At 39.7% G+C, this 21,766-nt stretch overlaps 1 protein-coding gene across 19 annotated transcripts in view; it reads right to left on the bottom strand.

Annotated features, from left to right (window-relative positions):
- Positions 1-21,766, bottom strand: part of NEK10 (NIMA related kinase 10) — a 178,728-nt gene that overhangs the window by 82,610 nt on the left and 74,352 nt on the right. For 12 of the 19 annotated variants that reach the window (XM_084990133.1, XM_084990132.1, XM_084990125.1 and 9 more), the window contains 11 exons: positions 21,515-21,739; positions 18,099-18,238; positions 16,912-16,973; positions 12,077-12,154; positions 9,972-10,036; positions 7,305-7,407; positions 7,082-7,210; positions 6,447-6,584; positions 3,902-3,947; positions 873-994; positions 229-331 (listed from right to left, as the gene is read on the bottom strand). In XM_084990133.1, the coding sequence (XP_084846259.1) occupies positions 229-331; positions 873-994; positions 3,902-3,947; positions 6,447-6,584; positions 7,082-7,210; positions 7,305-7,407; positions 9,972-10,036; positions 12,077-12,154; positions 16,912-16,973; positions 18,099-18,238; positions 21,515-21,739 (1,211 nt within the window). Of the gene's footprint in view, positions 1-228; positions 332-872; positions 995-1,552; positions 2,216-3,901; positions 3,948-6,446; positions 6,585-7,081; positions 7,211-7,304; positions 7,408-9,971; positions 10,037-12,076; positions 12,155-16,911; positions 16,974-18,098; positions 18,239-21,514; positions 21,740-21,766 lie in introns of those variants that run through there. The other 7 variants (XM_084990131.1, XM_084990130.1, XM_084990127.1 and 4 more) reach the window with 2 other exon arrangements.

Consider the following 21,766-nt stretch of genomic DNA (forward strand, 5'->3'; position numbering starts at 1 on the left):
CTACACTAGACACTGTCCAATACAGCAGTCACGAGTCACAGAGGGATATTTAAGTTAACTAAAATTTAACAGAATTAAAAATTCATATCCTCAGTAACATGCGGCTAGCGGCTGCCATGCTGGACAAATGCCCATCGGTGTGGAATGGGAACATGCCCAGCAGTGCAGAAAGTTCTATGGGATAACTCTGCCCTAGAATATTGAAAATTTTCAGATTCTTCTACTTACTAACTGTCACTCTGTCCTTATCCCCCAGCATAATGTTGTTTGGCGTCAGGTCTCTGTGGACAATCCTCTTCTCCTTGTGTAAGTATCGAAGAGCCAGGCACAGCTTCAAACAGCAAATAACAAAACAACGTTATTTCCCCAATATACCCAGATACATAGTTACTCACGTCCACTACACATGGCTCTAGGACATCAGCTCAGAACTTTCCCGTGTCATAGAAAAGGTTAACACTAAGAGAGGTTAGTCGGACAGTGAAAGACAAACATCATACAATACCACCTATACATGGAGTCTTTACAAAAGGATACAAATGAACTTATTTGCAAAACAGAAACAGATTCACAGACTTTGAAAAACTTACGGTTACCAAAGGAGAAAAGTGGAGGGGGTGGGAGGGATGGACTAGGGGTTTGGGATTAACATATGCACACTGAGGTAAATGGAATGACTGGCTAAAAGGGCCTGCTGTGCAGCACAGGGAACTCGGCCCAGTATTCTGTGATCATCTATGTGGGAAAAGAATCTGAGAGAATGGATGTGTGTATATGAATGACTGGGTCACTTTGTTGTACAGCAGAAATTGTCACAACCTTGTAAATTACCTATACTTCAATAAAACGTTTTTTAAAAAGATAAAAGATACCTGTATAAATATTTTCCATAGTCTCTCTTCAGCGAAATGATGTTGTTTTTCCTTCAAAGAACTGAAATGCTCTCCAAGAGGGGCCCCTTCTATAAGCTCCATAACTATATACAACCTATCATCTACATAAATAAAAAGCAAAAAGTAAATTTAAATTCAATAAATAGAAATAAATACATAAATAAATAAATTCAATATAGACATTGTGAAAAGAACTTACGACTTAGAACCCAAGCTTTCCAATGGGTGTTGTTTAGGGCACAGCACTAAAGAGTTAGAGCTGTGAATCCTGTCAGCTCTGGAGCAGGTGAGTGAGGGCATCTTGGCAACAACTGGAGCCCAGCAAAAATCTTTCAGCTATAGGCAACCTCCCAGCATAAGTTTATACTGGCAAGTAATAGCATTTTGTAGGAATTCCTGTCGTGGCGCAGTGGTTAACGAATCCGACTAGGAACCATGAGTTTACGGGTTCGGTCCCCGCCCTTGCTCAGTGGGTTAACGATCCGGCGTTGCTGTGAGCTGTGATGTAGGTTGCAGACGCGGCTCGGATCCGGCGTTGCTGTGGCTCTGGGGTAGGCAGGCAGCTACAGCTCCGATCAGACCCCTAGCCTGGGAACCTCCATATGCTGCAGGAGCAGCCCAAGAAATAGCAAAAAGACCCAAAAAAAAAAAAAAAAGCATTTTGTATGTATACCAGGATATAGAAGTGTTGAAAGGCGCCAAAGAGAGCCAGTAAATGATCCCAAGTCATGGAGGTGTCCCTGAGGAACAGGTACAGCCACCTTTCCTCTAAGGGGTCTAAAACGTACCCTTGAATCCAGCCAGACATTCAGAAAGTTGGATTTTAAACACTGTTCTTTAGTCACCTAGATTTACCTTACAGTATTTTACAATGAAATCACACCATGGCTTAGCACTGACACTGTTAGAAACACCACTCATGATGGAAATTTCTGTGTTGCCCCCTCAAGAGCTGAGAAAGCTGTCCTCCAGATTCCAGCTTATGGATTCTGGGAACCTCATAACTGACTGGGTCTGTCTCTGCTTTGGATGCCAACAAACAGAAGTAAATTCTACTTTCTCCTCCAAAATCAATATGAAACAATGGTACATGAGAAGTTCCTATTGTGGCTCAGCGGGTTAAGGTCCTGATGTTGTCTCTGTGAAGATGTGGGTTTGATCCCTGCCCTCACTCAGTGGGTTAAGGATCTGCTGTTGCCATAAGCTGTGGCGTAGGTCACAGATGTGGTTCATATGAGGTGTTGCTGTGACTATGGTGTAGACTGCAGTTGCAGCTCCAACTCAACCACTGGCCCAGGAACTTACATAGTCTGCAGGTACGGCTGTAAAAAGGAAAAAAAAAAATGTTAGGTGATACGTATCTTTTATAATGTTCTAGATGTATATAAAATTATGTATACAATATTTACAAAAGTGAAGCCATACTATACATATTCTACAACATACCCTTTTTTCAGTCAACATTCTCATAGGTCAGTTAGTACACACAATCCATGCCATTTTTTCTGCTGGTTACAGAGTATTCCACAAAACAGATGTGTCATAATTTATCTAATCATTCTCCTAAAGACTGACATTCATATTTTTTACAATTTTTAATAATCCTAAGAAATATTTACTGTATTACTAACCTTACCTCCAGCTTGAATTTTCTCACCTTTTATTTCCTTTTATCATGATTTCCTAGTCTATTTTATCATAGTTTATGTATTTTTGAGCCACTTCTAATTCTTTTTGGAAGAAGTCAGGTTGGTTATTAAAAGGGTTATTTTGTTTTTAAATTAGGACAAGCTATGTCACTCCAGTCCAAGTCAGAGGCCAATCTGATCTCTTTATGATAGGATATGCACAAGGAAATTATTCTAATATCAAGTACAAATGGCCAAGGGGGCAGGATTTACTGGATAGTTTCAGCACTGAGGTCCTCTGAGTCAACCAGGGTAAGGCAGATGGGTAGAATCATAACAGGGCAAAGCACACAACAGGTCTGCATAACAATAACACAGAAGTGGATACAACACTGTACGTCAACTGTACTTTAATTAAAAAATTAAGATTAAAAAAAGAAATTGACACAACATTGTAAATCAACTATAATTTTTAAAAATTAAAAAATTTTAGGAGTTCCTGTCGTGGCACAGCAGAAACGAATCCAACAAGTATCCATGAGGGTGCAGGTGTGGTCCCTGGCCTCACTCAGTGGGTTAAGGATCTGGTATTGCCATGAGCTGTGGTGTAGGTCGCAGACATGGCTCAGATCTGATGTTGCCATGCTGTGGTGTAGGCCGGCAGCTGTAGCTCTGATTGGACCCCTAGCCTGGGAACCTCCATATGCCATGGATGCGGGCCTAAAAAGCAAAGTAAAATTTTAAAAAACAATGGCATTAACAAAGAGGCAAGTAAGGAAGCACCTTCAAATGGAAATTTATTTTGAAATTTCACAGTGAAGCACATCGGGTATAATACATATGTGTATTACTTCAGTCCAAAGTCTGATTTTTTTTAAACAAGTGACCGAGTTTGATTTTTATCTCAACATTTTGATTCCATTTTTCCATCACTCTATCAGAAAGAGCCTGCCCACGGATTCAGTCAGGGTTCCACTGCCACCTGGTGGCAATTACCTGAACTTTAAGAAAAAGAAATCTCATAAACCTAGCTCTTATGTGGGGGATAGAAAGTGTCATCTGATTCAGTAAAAACAACTTTTAATTTTTTCTTGAAGAAGCCGTCATCCTTTAGTTTTCTTTTCTCCTGATCCCATTAAGGGCTTTTTGTATAAGAAAACAGCAATAATTATTACTTTGGCTTTACCTTTTGACCATTGATTATTAGTGTTTCACTGATTGAGCAAATGATGCACAATGTCATCCGTTGTCATATAAATGACAAAAAAAAAGTAAATAAAATAGTTGATTAAGCTTATTTTGTAACATTCTAAAATAGAAATATGTAAGTAACATAGATGCATTTCCTTTATTACAAATATCATGAAAACTTATACTTACTTTCCAGAAATGTTTTGTAATAGCGTACAATATTGGGATGATAAAGCTAAAAGAAAATAAATCACAAACAATATATTACTTCAAAATACAAACTTGACTTCACAGACAATTTAGTTGAACATCATATGTGAAAACAACAAAGAAATTATCACATTTATGTTTACTTATTAAACTAAGCATTTCAAGATAAAACCTAATTTTTTTATGATTCTTTTTATTTGCTACTTACAAAACTAGTCTGAAAATAGCAATTTCCCATATAGCTTTACCAAACAGAATTAAAAATTTATCTGCTTTATCACCTAATTTAATTAAAAGAGAGGATGATTCCAACACCACACATATGGCATAGACGAGAAAAGTGAATGAAGCAATTAATTTTGAACATATATATGTAGGCTCTTAATCTCTCCCTGAACTTCAATTTTTATATACACTGCGTCTATTTACACAACTGGTGTCTTGCTGTGCTCACCAACATGATTAGCATGAAACTGAAACCATCTAAGAGTTAGTGACTCCAATAAAATTATTCTTGTAACAATAGTTGACAAGGACTTCCTCCTGGAACAAACTTAGGTCGGGCTCCTGTGAGCCCTCCTCCAGACTAGGCCTGCCTGATTTTAGCAAGAATCCTAGGGTTGATCATACTAAATGGAGTAAATCAGACAGAGAAAGACAAACATCACATGCTATCACTAATATGTGGAATTTAAAAAAAAGGATACAAATGAACTTATTTACAAAACAGAAACAGACGCACAGATATAGAAAACAAACTTATGGTTACCGAAAGGGCAAGGGTTGGGGGAATGGACTGTGGGTTGGGGATTGACACATGTGCACTCTTGCATATAGAATGGACGGTCAACAGGGACCCGCTGTATAGCACAGGGAACTCTACCCAATATTCTGTGGGAATTTATAAGGGAGAACAATCAGAAAAAGAATGGACGTGAGTATGCACACAACTGAATCACTTTGCTGTACATCAGAAATCAACATAACATTGCAAAACAACTATACTTCAATAAAATTTTTAAAAATTTTTAAAAAACTAAAAATTTTTAAAAAGAATACTACTAAGCCAGTTTAGTGAGAATTGCTGCACTATTGATATCCTATCAAGTTCCTCACCCCCCATCTTAGTTATCGAATCAAGCATTTCTTCTCCCCAATCTGAGAATTTCCTTAGTAATTTCCTACCCTTTGACCCCCATGTCCCTGACTTTAGTAAATCCCCAGCAATCTCTGCTGTGTTCAAAGGTGAGTTTAATTTCTCTCCCCTGTTGCAGTGGTTTGACTTCTACTGCAGTGGTCCTGAATAAAAGCCTTCCTTGCCATTTATAAGTTCTTATCACAGGGGAAAAAAGTGTCAAGTACGTGTGGTGGGGGGTGTCAACTGGACTTAATGTGGGGATCATGTCACAACATATACAAATACTCAATCATCATGTTGCACACCTGAAACTAGCATACTGTCATGTATCAATTACACCTCAAAAGAATGTATGTGGGAGTTCCTGTCATGGCTCAGCGGTTAATGAACCGAACTAGCATCCATGAGGACGCAGGTTCGATCCCTGGCCTCGCTCAGTGGGTTAAGGATCTGGCATTGCTGTGAGCTGTGGTATAGGTCACAGATGTGGCTCAGATCCAGCATTGCTGTGGCTGTGGTGTAGGCCGGCAGCTGCAGCTCTGATTCGACCCCTCGCCGGGAACTTCCATATGCTGTGGGTGGGGCCCTAAAATAAAAAATCTATTTGTATATAAAAGCTGACTATAAAACAATCTGTTAACAATATTTACTGTAAATTATAAATTGGAGTGGAACTGCAGATTTCTCTGAATAAAGATCATCATATTTATGGCTCTTTATGTCCCAGCAGAGATGCAAATTTAACCAATGGAAAGCAAACAGCCATAAACTGATAGGTCTCCCCAGGAGTTAGAGACAAAGAGTATTCATAATGAATGTATAAACAAAGAAGGCTGAAAAAGAAAGCAATCTTTTCTTTGATCACAGAAAGAAACCCCCTTTCTCTTCCTATGCACTTGTTCTTTCTCCCCAAACAAACCTTCACCATGAGCCTTAATTGAGCTGTTAACATGAGGTTAGAATATTTTGCTTGTGCCAATAAATAATAACTCGTCTTGAAAAAATCCACATTTTTGATGAAAGAAGCCGTATGTGAGGAACGTTAACAACTAGGTTCCACTTGACAAAAGTCAGGAAGCCTGAGTCATACTCTTATGCATGTAAAGAGGTAATACTCTACAATATAATAAGAAGGGAACAGACATGCTTGCTCATAAGTGATACTCTCTGTTATGCATCCTTGGCCCTGATACACTTATAACTCCAGCAACCGTCCAAGGTTCAATGTCAAGCCGTAGGAGAAAAGCTGACATCGCCTCAATGTCAGTTATTTCAAACAGAACCAGTTCTTACACAGCATGGACAAGAACACCACGAGAATCCTACTTTTCTTGATGACATTTATTTAAGGGAACTATCTTCATAAACCATCACCAGAACATTTACCTGTTCTTTAATTATGGTTAATTCAGAAACAATATTCCTCACACTGCTGTCTCGATCTTTTTTATCCTTTCCAAAGGCCGGGTTATGTAAATTGACCTCTTTCATTGCTAAAAGATTTTGACCACTAAGCTTTCTAACCTAAAATAAGAAGGAAAAAAAAAAAAAAAAAGAATGAGTTGTGGCTATAGAGGGAAAGAAAAATTAGATTAATTAGGTCACATGATTAATCCCAAGTCATCTAAATAGGTCACATACCTATAAAAATTCAATTTGCATTTACACTAAGCTCATATCAAAAAAATTGGTATCTCCTGGATCAGTCTGCAATATTTCATAGGATTTTGCTCGGTAAATATAGAAACACTGGTATAAATTTGGAAAATGTGTCATGCATTCTCCAAATTTTGACTATTTGTATGAGAGATTAATGACAGCTTTGGTCAGTGACCAATTTCTGGAGCTGAGAGCTAAGATTAAGACAACATCAGTGCAGCTATCTGTTGGACAAAAACAATCATTCTAATTTTTACATCTATTTGTCCATGACGAGAGCTCCCATTCACTTGTGCGCGGATGTGCAAGTGGACACTGGGTTTTCTGGAAATGTCAGAAATGTTGCTCAAGGGCAAAGTCACCTTGTAAACACAGCCAAAAGCTCCACTTCCAAGGTGATCCAAAATTGCATAGTTGCCTATGTATTTCGAAGGAGCTTTATTCTGATTAATGCTTTCAATATTTTCAGCGATTTGCTTCAGTTCATCCTCCTAACCAAAAAATGAAAAGGAAACAGGTGGCTGTGATAAATCTGTCAGGACCACATAGCATCCTGCCACCAAATATTTACAACTCAAGACTTACCACTAACACGTTCAACTTTGATACCAACTCTTCATAAGCACTGATGTCACGCACATAATGTCCTATATCAATGAAGATCTCAAATAAGTCGGTGGGGAAAAGCCTACAGAGAAAAACACATACACAAGCTTCATGTAGGAGTTGGAAACTGTGGCTTATTCCTTCCCTTTGGGAACTGGCTCACTTGCAGGTTAATTACATTAAATATACTCTTCAACAAATTGGGAAAGTAATACTCATCAACTTATCTCACAAAAATAAGCTAGAGGTATAGTCTATAAGGGGTAAGGAAAAGAAACTGGAAAGTTTGAGAGATCTGCCGTACAAGGTCGTGATTATAGCTAAGAACACTGTTCCACACATTCAAAAAAAGGAGGGTAGAGCTCATGTTATGTGCTTTTTGTCACAATTTAAAAAAAAAAAAAAAAAGGATGATAGAGACCTTACGAAAGCCTTATTAAGACATTTCAGGGTGTCGCACCAAATATAGGAATGAATGTTCACTGGGTGTTTATTGAGCACAGAGCGTTTCCACAAATGCCTTTTGGTTCAGTCCTCATATTAGCCCTAGAAGCAAACATGAACCTAATTTTTGAAGGTTTTGTGAAAATAAAATTAATTAAATACAGATGCTTTTAAAATGCAGAGATTTGTGCACCGTGTCCAAGGTACTGGCTTCAAGGGTTTATGAAATCCTTTAAGGTCATTGAAATGATGATTCTGGGCCTTGAAATGAAAAGTTATGGTGAATAGCTAATTTTAATTATTTTTCTTCCCCTAAATTCAAGAAACAAAGTGAAAACATAAAATTTGCCATGCTTCTGAACTCAAAGCTTTGTTTCTGTTGTACCTTATTAATAAAATTCTAGTAAGAACTTGCACCTAAGACTTTGGCTAACCTGCCCACACCTCTATGGTGTGCAGACCACACCTGTAGGTAACCAATGTCTGCTTCCCGAGGTAGTGGTTTTCCTTTTCTCTCTCTCTCTCTCTTTTTTTTTTTTTTTTTTTTTTGGCCACACCCATGGCATGCATAAGTTCCTGGGCCAGGGATCAACCCTGCCACAGCTGCGATCCAAGCTGCTGCTGGATCCTTAACCCACAGTGCCACCAGAGAACTCTTAAGTCAGTGGTTTTTCTGTCATGCTCACCACACAGTCAGAAAGATCCAGCCTCCTCCCCTTCAAATTAATTCCTATCCTGTGAAGGCTATCCAGACAATTTATTTTCTATTGATTAAAAGGAAATGACACAAAGAAAAACAGCATATGATATCACTTACATACAGAATCTTTTAAAAAATCATACAAATGAACTTGTTTACAAAACAGAAACAGACTTACAGACTTCAAACACAAACTTATGGTGGAGTTCCTGCTGTGGCACAATGGGTTAGGGATCCAACTGCAGTGGCTCCGGTCTTTGCAGAGGCATGGGTTTGATCTCCAGCCCAGCATAGCTATGGCATAGGCTGCAGCTCAGACTCAATCCCTGGCCCAGGAACTTCCATATGCCATAGGTACAGCCAATAAATCCCCCCCAAAAAACAAACTTAATCAATGGGGAAAGGGGTGGGGGAATGACTGGGAGTTTGGAATTGGCCTATGCACACTATTGTATATGAAGCGGACGGTCAAGACAGGGACCGGCTGTATAGCACAGGGGACTCTGCCCAATATTCTGTGATAACCTATATGGGAAAAGAATCTGAAAAAAGAATAGATATGCTTGTGTGTATAACTGAATCACTTTGTTGTACAGCAGAAATTAACAAACATTGTAAATCAACTGTACGTCAGTAAAAATTTTTTTAAATGGAGAAAAAAGGAAATGACGAGATCAACTTTGGACATTTTTGAATACGCAACAACAAGCACATATTTTTACTTCATCCATTTAAAATGTTAACAGCTTTGGCACAGAGGGCAGGGAATGTCCCCCAGGTGGCATGTAGGGCTTTCTTGTTGTTTGATGAGAGGGTTTGGCAATGCATCTGGTTTCAGCATGTCACTGTTTATATTTCCCAACACAAACATTTTGGAGTTACCAGAAAAAACTACATTGTCCTTCCTCATTTGGAGAATAGAATCTACATCCTTGTCTAAAAGCAACATTTTCATTTTAACTTAAAAGTTGCGTCACCTGTTAATTTGGTAAATTGTGATGCAACGGAGAAGACATGTTTGCTGGCTATGAGTGTGTGAAAGAGGGATCTGATGAGCAGGTAGTGGGTTCTGCTAAGCCAGAAATTAAGTTTGTAATTTAAAAATTTGTAATTTAAATTTGTAATTTAAAATTTAAATTTAAAATTTAATTTAAAATTTAAAATTTGTAATTTAAAAAATACGAATGACAAATACTAAAGGAAACTCAATTTATTATGGAAAGTAAAATGATAATGTCTAAAACAAAAAAGGAAAAACTAAAAACTCTAGCAGTCACATGTTAAGAGCTATGTTGTTAAAGTCGGCCATGTGCTTTTCTCATCATTTTGTGAATTTTCAGAGTTAAGATATCACTAGGGCAGCTCAGTTTTATCTGTGGATTTTAAGAAATCTGAAGACATGGGTTTTGCATACTGACTCTTAATGTTTGCCTCTAAAGCAGGTATTTGAAAACTGCTGAATCTAATGGCCACGGGTCACTTCCATTTCTCTAAGTTCATACCTTTTAAAGAGTGGTCTGTTTCTTTCCATACTGAAGAGAAACCTCAAGGCTCTGAAAGCATAACACTGGAAAATAAGAGGACATGTGATTTTCAAATGGTAGCTCCACAAAGTAAAACACTTTCAGGACAGAATTATCATGACATGAACATTAATGTAGCTTTATCACCGGCATGGCTGGTCCATGTGGGAGCCAAAGCTTGTAACCAAAAACCAAAAACATCGATCCCCGGGCCAGGTCTCAGGTTTAAAAAACATCTGTGGAGTGGCAAGCTAGGGATCTGGGCCATGTCTCATCCAGTGCCTGTCATTAGTCCCTTTCTAGAAAGTACAAAAGGAGCACAAAGACAAGAAATAAAACTCCTATGCTGAGAAAACCAAATGTCCCGAGATTTCCAGGAGCTCAAGGCTGACTTTGTTTCTGGCCTGCTATGTATGCCTCAATATTTATATAGCTTCTGAGAAAATAAACACTAGAAATGATGGCATATAAAAATAGCCACAGGCACGCTGGACTCAGACTTGACAAATTGGTCTCTTGAGGAAAGCCTTAAGCATTCCCCAAACAGAGCAATCTAGAGTAACTCCCAAGGACTCTAAGGGGCCTGTGAGACTTTTACAAAGAAGAACAAACACAGGACATTTTGCAGTGCTGAGAAAAGAGCCCAGCCTGCAGCTGGCCTGTACGACAGGCCACCACCAAGCGAACAGGCTCTGCTGAGTGCAAATCTGGAATCACGTCATAAAATCAGTGGTCTCCGTGGGGAAGGGTCCCAAACAAAATGGAGCAGGGAAGGGAGGCAGGTAACAAATGACACAAAAGAAGAAGGCTGGTGAGAAAGCAGTGGGGAACATGTGTGTGCCTCAGAAGAATGTCAAGATAAATACTCTAAAAACCCTCTGCTTAACCAGAGGCACCTGCCGGGTACCTTATCTGTGCTGCCTAGAGAATGTAAGTCCTACACCCATATGCCCTCCAAACCCCCTGCCTACCAGCCCAAAGATACCACCAAAAATTTCTCCGCTACATCTGACCATCATTCTCAGTGAAAGTTCTTAAGTCAGATTGAAGGCAAAGGTAGTTTCTTACCTCCTTTCTAATGACTTAAAAAAAAAAAAAATGAGCTCCTGCAAAGACATGATAAATCTGATTTGATCATTCCAGCATCTTTGGTTCTTTTTTCATTTTTGTTTGTCTGTTTGTTTGTTTATTTGTTTTGCCATTTCTTGGGCTGCTCCCGTGGCGTATGGAGGTTCCCAGGCTAGGGGTCTAATCGGAGCTGTAGCCACCGGCCTACGCCAGAGCCACAGCAACACGGGATCCGAGCCACATCTGCAACCTACACCACAGCTCACAGCAACGCCAGCTCCTTAACCTACTGAGCAAGGCCAGGGATCGAACCCACAACCTCATGGTTCCCAGTCGGATTCATTAACCACTGTGCCACCAGGGGAACTCCATTCCAGTGTCTTTGGGAGCACTGGCCCCCTGTTCCCTCCAATCAAAAAAGCACACAAGACTCTGCATAAGGGGCCCCTTCTTACCTTTCAGGCCTCAGCTCTTAATTAAGTCACTCCCCACCCCACCCCACCCCCAGCCCCACTCATCCACCTAAGCACACTCTAAGTTGCCAGGATCCCGTGCTTCGCACATGCAGTTCCTTCTGGGTGGATGCCCCGCCACCCTGCGGCAGGTATCACTGGTGCCCACTTCCATCCCTTTATTCACCTTCGCATCCAGCAAGCTCCATTTCACAGGTGTGCCTTTGTGAAGGTGAAATGCTAGTGACTGTGGTCCATGCTTAAAGAGGGCACATAATTCTCCTCTTATTATTTTCTGATAAACAAGCAATGTGTTTGAAAAATAGAACTTACTGATGAGGAAAGAAATACCTAAGTAAAGTTACCTGACGTCCTTCAGAGAAACCACTGCTAAGCCTTTAATATTGTTTTAACAGCATTTGTCCCCATGCTAGGCTTAGATATTTGCCCTTCTGGTCAGCACAGGAACCAGTGCTAACCTAAATCGTCTAAAATTCATAGATTATCAAAATTTCCCCACATTTCATTAACTTGATATTAAAGAACAATGGACATGCTTCTTACCTGTAACAGATGAGTGTTTGCTGCATTCTTTTGTTTGTTTGGTAAAATTAATTTTGCTATTGTATAGACACCATTTTCCTGGAAGAATAAAGGTGCCACGTTATTAGGACCAGTAACAATGCCACAGAGATACACAGAATACTAAAGAAAAAATATTAGTATAATTTTGGAATTATGGGTAAATATCACAGGACAATACTAAACATGTCAGTGTAATACTTTGAAACACTGAAGACTACAACCACAATCTTAAATTTTCACCTGTCGTTAAAGATTATAAATAACAAAGTATATCAATTAAAAGTGATTTAAATACTTTAAAGGCAAGGGATGAGGGCGAAAAAGGGACAGAATAAAGGAATCTAAATATCTTTATATTTTGCATTTTAAATATCTAATTATGAAATACAATTTTCCCTTTATGGTTTTATTAATTAAATAATGCATATAGATAAATTACTATAGAAAAGAAAAAAATTAAAAATAACAGAAACAAACATAATGGAATAAAAAAGAAAATGAAAGTTATTTTGTAAATAGTTAATGTCTTTCTAGAATTATTTATAATACAAATACAGCCGTGGAAGAGTGAACAAAAAGTATCACCTTAATGCTACCTTTTATTATCTTAAATTATAATTTATTGAGTTCTACACTATGTGGACATTTACAACTGGGAAGAGCTTTCCCTGCCTTACTGCACTAGTTCTTTATAGCTATTCTGTGAATTAGTATATAGTTTCCATTTTATACATGACAAAGTCAAAACTTAAGCTAAGTCTTTTTTTCCAGGGGCCGAGATAGCAAATAATGATAACAGGACTAGCCTCCTGCCCCACCAGCCACGCCGATCTCAGCAGAGCTTCCCCAGAGACTCTGATCATTGGCAGCCTGATCCCTTACTAACTTTATGAACTGATGTATTTGGAAGTTGATGTATTGACCAAAAAAAAAGTTTCCTCTGTAAAGTTCAACAAGCAAAACTAACTTTTATAATAGAAACACAAGAGTTGTCCACTTATATATGTATTTACATATGCAAACATGTGTGTATATACACACACATATAACTCTACATATAGTGGTTGATTAATGAAATATGCTTTGTGAAATCAGTTTCCTGGCAATAAATATTTTGTTTGCTGTGTTTCAATCACCTCTAGCTGAATATTTTGATGTACTCTTTTAAAGTGACTGCTGTCCTTAACTCCTGGTATCCCATATGTCCAGAATTAAAGCAATTCAGAATAGCTTTTATTTAAAAAAAAAAGATAAAGATGGAGTTCCCTCATGGCTCAGCTGGTTAAGGATTCAGAGTTGTCACTGCTATGGCATAAGTTGGATCCCTGGTCTGAGAACTTTTGCATGCTACGGGTGCAGCCTAAATAAATGAATAAATAAATAATTTCTAAAAGATAAAGAAAATAAAAAAGACAGCACATAATATGGGAAAGAAGGAGTTCCTGTCATGGCTCAGTGGTTAACAAACCTGACTACTATCCATGAGGATGAGGATTTGATCCCTGGCCTTGCTCAGTGGGTTAAGGATACGGCATTGCCATGAGCTGTGGTGTAGGTCGCATTCACGGCTCGCATCCTGCGTTGCTGTGGCTGTGGTGTAGACTGGCAGCTGCAGCTCCGATTTGACCCCTAGCCTGGGAACCTCCATGTGCCATGGGTGTGGCCCTTAAAAAGAAAAAAGGCAAATAAATAAATAAATAAATAAGGGAAAGAAATATCATCAACCATGACAAGGGGGTTCTTTTTAAGCAAGTGAGTTAAAAGGGGAAGGAAAAAATATCAAGTGGAATTTAACACATATTAAGATGGCAGAATAGAAGGACTGGAGCTCAACTTCTCTCCTAAAAACAACAAAATTCACAACTAAAAGCTGAGCAATCTCCACCCAAATGGACCAGAAACCTTAAAAAAGACATCCTACTCCAGAAGAACAAGAAGAGGCCACATCAAGAGGGAGGAGGGGTGATTTCATGATACAAACAACCCCATACCTCCCAGGTGGGAAGCTCCACAGACTGAAAACTAACTGGTTCACAGAGAGAGACTCACCTACAGGAGTGAGAGTTCTGAGCCCCACATCAAACCCTCACCTGTGGGGATCTGGCACCAGGAGAAAGAGCCCCTGGAGCATCTGGCTTTGAAGGCCAGTGGGGCTTGTGCACAGGAGCTCCACAGGACTGGGGAAAACAGAGACCCCATTCTTAAAAGGCACACACAGACTTTCATGTGCACTGGGTCCCAGGGCAGAGTGAGGTCTCCACAGGAACCTAGGTCAAACCTGACTGCAGTTCTTGGAGGACATCCTGGGAAAACAGGGGTGAATGTGGCTTGTTGTGAGGGAGGGACATTGAAGGCAAAGCTCTTGGGAATATTCAGCAGCTGCCTTTCTCTGGAGGTGGCCATTTGGGGAAAATCTGGCCCCACCCATCAGCCAGCCTGAGAAGCCCCAGGGCAAACAACAACCCAGGTGGGACAACAGCACTGCTGCCCCTCAGTAAACAGGCTACCTAAAGACCCCTCAGGCACACAGCTGCCTCTAATCCCATCCAGAGACTAAGCCCCACCCAACAGAGGGGTTAGAATCCCTCCTCCTACCAAGGGCAGGCATCAGCCCCTCCCATCAGGAAGCCTACAGCAAGCCCCCCATACTGACCTCAGCCACAAGGGGGGCAGACACCACAAGTAAGAGAGGCTACAACCCTTTTATCTGTAAAAAGGTCACCACACCAAAAACCAGTACAAATGAAAAGACAGGGAACTCTAACTCAGATGAGAGGGAAAGGAAAAACCCCAGAAAAACAGCTAAGCCATGAGGAGATTCTCAGCCTCCAGGAAAAAGACTTCAGACTGTTGATGCTGAAGATGATGCAAGACATCAAAAATAAACTGGAGGCAAAGATGGATAACTTACAGGAAACACTGACCAAAGAGATACAAGATACAAAACTTAAAACAAGAAGAGATGCAAACTACAATAACTGAAATACAAAATTCGCTAGAAGCAGCGAACAGCAGAATACAGGAGGCAGAAGAACAAATAAGCAAGGTGGAGGACAGACGAGTGGAAATGACGGATGCAGAACAGAAAAGAGAAAAAAGATTGAAAACAAATGAAGAGAGTTTCAGAGAACTCTGGGACAACGTGAAACGCACCAACATCCATATTATAGGGGTGCCAGAAGGAGAAGAGAGAGAGAAGGGGACAGAAAAAATATTCCAAGAGATAATAGCCAAAAACTTCCCTCACATGGGAAAGGAACCACTCACTCAAACCCAGGAAGCACAATGAGTACCATACAAAATAAACCCAAGGAGGAATACACCAAGACACATGTTAATCAAGCTGACCAAAATTCAAGCCAAAGAGAAAATCTTGAAAGCACCTAGGGAAAAGAACCAAGTAACATACAAGGGAACCCCGATAAGGTTATCAGCAGATTTGTCAGCAGAAACTCTGCAGGCCAGAAGGGAGTGGCATGATATACTCAAGGTGATGAAAGGAAAAAACCTCCAACCAAGATGACTCTACCCAGCAAGGCTCTCGTTCAGATTTGGAGGAGAAAGCAAAACCTTCACACATAAGCAAAAGCTGAGAGAATTCAGCAACACTAAACCAGCCTTACAACAAATACTAAAGGAACTTCCCTAGGCAGAAAAGGAAAGACAGCAACAGGAAACAAAAATTCCACAAATGACAAGGCTCACCAGTAAAGGTATATATACAGTAAAGATACGAAATCATCCATGCACAATTATACCACCAAAGTCAGAAATCATGAGAAGAGGTGGGTACAAACGCAGGACACTGGAGATGAACTTGCAATTAAGAGAACAACAACTCAAAACAATCTCATATACATATAGGCTCTTACATCAAAACTTCAGAATGACTGCAAACCAAAAATCTACAATTCATACACTAACAAGGAATCTCTGGAGAAGAAATATATCTCATAGTAAATAAGTGCATAATCCACCATGAAGGGGGTCATTTGACATCATTCTTGGAATGCTGAAGTCTCCTTAGATCTTATTCTGATTTCCTCTCCATCAAAGAATTTGTGATAATTATAATTAAATAATGCAATTGTACAATTAAATAATGCAGTTCTACAATTGTATTAATAACCATTTCTCTCCAAGGTACAATGTGAGGTGTATACTGTCTTGTTTATCACATCACCTAGAATGGTGTAATGCCTTTATTGAAGAACCAATAAGATGTAACAAATTGTGAGGACATATTTATATAGTTACACAGTTTTTTAACCAATTTATGCATTTTATATTTTACTTATTTTCAGAGGGTGTATTATTTTTGTTATTCTTACCAGTTAAATTATTCTTTTTATGATGCTATATAAAATATTTAATGGTATATAAGGCTTCCTTCTTTATAAATTTTAGTTGCACAATATACACAATTTTAATATAATGGTAATTTTTAAAGAGAAATTGAAAATGTAATAGATAATACTAAGGTAAAGATGAAAGCCATACAAAATGGGATAAAGTATAGAATAAATTTCCTATTTGTCTCAGCATATTTTCCATTCCACTTTTCCAGAGGGAGTCACTTATTCTGTTTAAGACCCATGATATAATAATCTGTATGAATGTAATTGTGTTTAAATATATGTATTTTATTCTATAAAAAAACAATTAAAATATATATATATTTTTTTTAAAAATAAGACATATTAAACTATTTTAAAACCATGTTGCTAGGACCCCAGAAGCTGTGTTCAGGGACACAGGTGCCAGCTGAGGTGAGCTCCCACCATCGTGACATGGTCTTGGCACCGCCTTCTCACCTGAACCACCTGCTGGGCATTGGTGTCATTGAGCACAAGTTCAGTGAGGGCTGCACAGCAGGCTGGAAAGAAAACCACCAACACGGAGTCAGTCATCAGCAACATTCTAAGTCCTGTCAGAGAAGTGTTGGCAGTCACTCCTCAGAAAAAACTGATTCTCCTTTTGTCATGGCTCTGGGAGAGGGAAATGCTTCTAACTCTCCTCTTCATGTAATTCATAGGCACCCCTACCCCAGCAGCCTTTTATCGAGCACCTATTGTGTACCCAGAGGGAGGTACTGTTTCTACCTCATTCACTATAACCCCTGGTGCCCAACACATGCCTGGAACTTAGCAGATGCTCAATACACATCCATGATGGTTGAGTAAATGACCATTTTAAATATATTATCCGGAATTCCCATCATGGCGCAGTGGAAGCAAATCCGACTAGGAACCATGAGGTTGTGGGTTTGATCCCTGGCCTCACTCAGTGGGTTAAGGATCCAGCATTGCCGTGAGTTGTGGTGTAGATTGCAGACGTGGCTTGGATCCCGAATTGCTGTGGCTATGCTGTAGGCCAGCAGCTGTAGCTCCAATTAGACCCCTAGCCTGGGAACCTCCATAAGCTGTGGGTACGGCCCTAAAAAAAGACAAAAAAAAAAAAACAGAACAAAAGAAAAAAATTAAATGTATTACCCAAATTAACCCTTATAGTCAGAGTATGAACTCTGATTGCTAATTTTACCAATGTGAAGACTGAGGTTCAGAGAGGCTAACAGACGAGGCTGCTGAACTAGTAAGTGGAAGGGGCCGAGAGTTCACCCTCCATCATCCAGATGTCCAGAACATGGAAGGGAAAGGACAGCTTAGGCTATGGCTAACCAGCAAGTCCAACACTAGTACCACGAAGTTTCAGGCATCCACATGGATTTAACTTCACATTTTTTTTTTTTTTTGGCCATGCCTGAGGCATATGTAAGTTCTGGGCCAGGGATCGAACCCATGCCAGAGCAGTGACCCAAAGCTACTGAAGTGACAACACTGGATCTTTAACCCACTGTGCACAAGGGGACTCCTTAGCCTCATATTTTTTTAAAGTGATAAATTGGGCCTGATTAATGTTATCACTATAATTTTATAACAGAATGATAATATAAGGGTTAAACAGTACTAAATAATAAAACATAATAATATGATATAAATACCTGCTTGAAGAGAGAAAGTATTTTCCTGTATTTCCCGAGGGCTTAGATCTTCTGACAAATGAAGCTGCTGGATCCGGCCAGCTGCATTGGCGCTTGACAGGCTGCCAATGGAGGAACGATCAGAAACGAAATTTCGGTCTCTGAAAAAGAAAAGTTAATGCAAAGACCAAGTTATCAATGTTCCTTCATGGTCAGTGCTTTCTAGCTCCTGGATGAGAAATGTCTGCCTCCCCCAGGTCATATGGTTTTATTCTGTGTAATCTTTATTGTCTGGCCTTCCAATCCATCCAGGTGTGATTTTTGTACATGGTGTGAGGCAGGGGTCGTTCCTCTCTTTTCCTGCATCTGCCTTTGTTTTGAATTCTGTTCTGCCATTTCCTTGAACACAGCTCAGACTTCATCATTCTGAGTTTTGTCTTTTTCTCTTTAATTTCAATCTTCCTTTATCTTAGGCAAATTCGCTCCTAGCAGGTCACTGGGGTTTTCCAAAAATTCCTTTTGTTTTATCCTCTACCTTAGGGATATCAATTATCCATGTATTGAAAACCCATCTTCTGCAGGCCAGGTCCTTCATTTTCCAGTTGCTCTTATTCCTTTGTCTTTTTCCTCTGTGTATGTGCAATGTTTTCAGGCATGCCCTTCCTTTTACTAACTCCACATCCTTCCTGGTACTCAGTTCTATGGCAGTGTTCAGTTTTCATTTTCTTTCCAAGCACCACAATCATTCTGCTCTACCTTTTTATTGTCCTATCATCTCGTTTTTAATCTCTATTCATAAATGTCATGTTCTATTTAATGTCTTTGATAAAATAAAGCATTTGTTTTTCTGTTTACTTAGTGCAACATCTTCCATAATAGATGACTCATCTATCTTTATCTGCTTTGTTCCCTTTTGTTGTACATGGTCACCATGTTTTTTCGTTTATTTACTTTGGTGGCAGTAGCTGTCTAGATTTTTATGTGTGCACATATAATGTGAAGAGTCTCCTTGGCCTCTCTCCTGTGTCATCTGGGCCCAAGGCCCACCTTCAGTGAGCACAGGGAAGGCAATGGAGCTGGATCTAAGAATAGTCACAGTCAATGACCTTTAATTGCATTCAAACTTGAATCTTAGGGATCACTCTGCCTGATCAAGAGTAGGCAGTCCTTTAGGAACGGCCTTTGAGTTTGGGATTGCAGGCGAATGGGCATGAACAGATTTCCTGGAAACCACACTGACAACAGAGCCTGCGTATACTCAAGCCAATAGACAACCCAGCCATCTCACCCCTGTTCCAGCTCCAGGCAGCCCAAGCTCTGAAAGGATATTGTTTACCCAGCTGGGGTAATAAATTCTCCCAGAGCACTGAGCCATATTTAACATAGAAGAAGTGTTGACACATATCATCTTCCCAGGGAAGAGATTTCCAACATTGCACCATAGAAGTGGACATGGAAAATTACTCTTTAGACGTGAAAGAATTCTTTTCTATAATGGGCAGTTATGATTTGAGCAAAAGAGGAAAACTTGAGCCTATAGTAAACTCAATTCTATGTGATCAAAATGCAGGTCTTGTCCCTGAAGTACTGTTTAACTGTTATATAATTTAATTTTATCATCAAGAGAATAGCTGCTCTCCAAGAGGGCTACCCACAGGCACTGTCACAGGTATGATGGACCAATAATAAAACAACCACCACCAGCAGAAGCATCCTACAAACTCAAGAGAAAAAATACCTTTGAAATCATAATTATTATGACTCTGGAGCTACCTTATTATGCCACCATACTAACGAAAGATTTACAACTTACATTTTAAAATAGTTGAGATTTTTATGGGATATTCATAAAAGCAAGTAGATTGTCATGAGGCCACACATTTTTTCTCTTGGTTTTGGTAATGACAGAAATTGTTAACAAAACCATTGCTCTCATCTCTACAGTCTGTCCTTATGCTTTGGAATGCTTTGGTATGCTTGGAGTTGATGACTCTTACTTTCACAATAGCAAGTCACCAGGCATAAACAGCACAAAGTCTGAATATTGATTTGATAACATATCACATTTAAAATTGATGTGTTACTCTGCTTTTATTAGAATAAGCTTTATTTTCATATTACAGATAAATGCGATCTTCTTCAGGCAGACATAATCTTTTCCAACTTTGATTCAGCACCTAGGGGGATGACTTATGCTTTACAATAATTATAGGTAAAAGAACCTTCCCACTGATGGTATCCATAGATGTTGTTATTAAATACTTCTCAATATATATAATACATACAAATATCTACCATTTTTGTTATTGTTCTAGTTTTTGCAACATAAATCAAGAGAATTTCGGTTCGAAACTATTTTAACAAACCATTCCTTCCCCAGATCCATGGCTTTGAATGTCACTGGAGTCTACTCTTAAAAGAGAAATAACAAAGACAGGCACTGCAGCAGAGATTAGAGAGAAAGGGGGAGAACTCGATGGAGATGTGTAACATGGCAATCATTTGATTAACCATATTATCACAAGGATTATATACCGGTTTCTTTGTCTTCTCTTTATAGATGAATGACATATAAACACAGAGACATTTTAGTAAAATAGTAGTAATTACTGTAATTATTGGGATTACAATATGCTTATACTGACTCAAGAAAAATGTGGCAAAGAAGTTCCCATTGTGGCTCAGCGGTAACGAGCCCAGCTAGTATCCATGAGGATGCAGGTTCAATCCCTGGCCTCATTCAGTGGGTTAAGGATCCGGTGTTGCCATGAGTTGTGGTGTAGGTCGCAGATGCAGCTCAGATCCCGCGTTGCTGTGGTTGTGGTGTAGGCCAGCAGCAGTAGCTCTGATTCAACCCCTAGCTTGGGAACTTCCATATGCTGCAGGTTCAGCCCTAAAAAGCTGAAAAAAAAAAAAAAAAAAGAAAGAAAAAAGAAAAACGTGTCAAGACTAATGTTTTGTTTGGGTTACTGGGTTTCCATTCAACCCACATTTTCAGACTGATGGCCTTCTACCTCCTGGCACTGTCCTGGAGGCTGAGGATGCGAAGATGAATATGTCAAGGCTTCCTGATAAATACGTCAAGGAACTTAAAGGTTGAACGCTCTCAACAGTGCTTTAGAGCCTGTTGACAACAATTAAAAATGACTTGGGGAGTTACATGGTGGTCTAGTGGTTAAGATTCTGTACTTTCACTGCTGTGGCCTGGGTGCAAGCCCTGGCCTTGAAACTGAGACTCCCACATCAAATATGCTGTGTGTCATAGCCAAAAAACAAAATAAATAAAAATAACTTTTTTTTCTAAAAAAGACTGCAGAACATGAATGACCAAAGGGCAGAAGGAGCCAGCTGAGCGAGTGACCACTCCACCTTCCCCTGCCAGGACCCCAGCCTTCCTCAACCAGGGAGACGTCAGCCAAAGCCCCACCCTGACTCACCCTCGCAAAATATGAAGAAGCTGCTTGATGCCTCCCCAGATGCGAATTTCCACACTGGTCTCGGGGTCCTCACAAACCTGTACCAGAATCCAGACAACACTCCAGAGCAGCTTCAGGTGGTCCGAGTGGAGCAGGCTGAGGAGAACGGGCACCCCCTCGTACAGCTTCACCTGCTCCTTCACCTGGCGCTCGGCACACAACAAGCGCAGCAGCTCTGCCGTCAGCCTGCAGGGGGCGACATTCAAGCTGAGA

Source organism: Sus scrofa, chromosome 13 (assembly GCF_054392235.1).
Source record: "Sus scrofa isolate SSC_HxYL_T2T_F1_AM1 chromosome 13, Sscrofa_HxYL_maternal_Yorkshire_Landrace_v2.0, whole genome shotgun sequence".
In the NCBI taxonomy this organism is placed as follows: Eukaryota; Metazoa; Chordata; class Mammalia; order Artiodactyla; family Suidae; genus Sus; species Sus scrofa.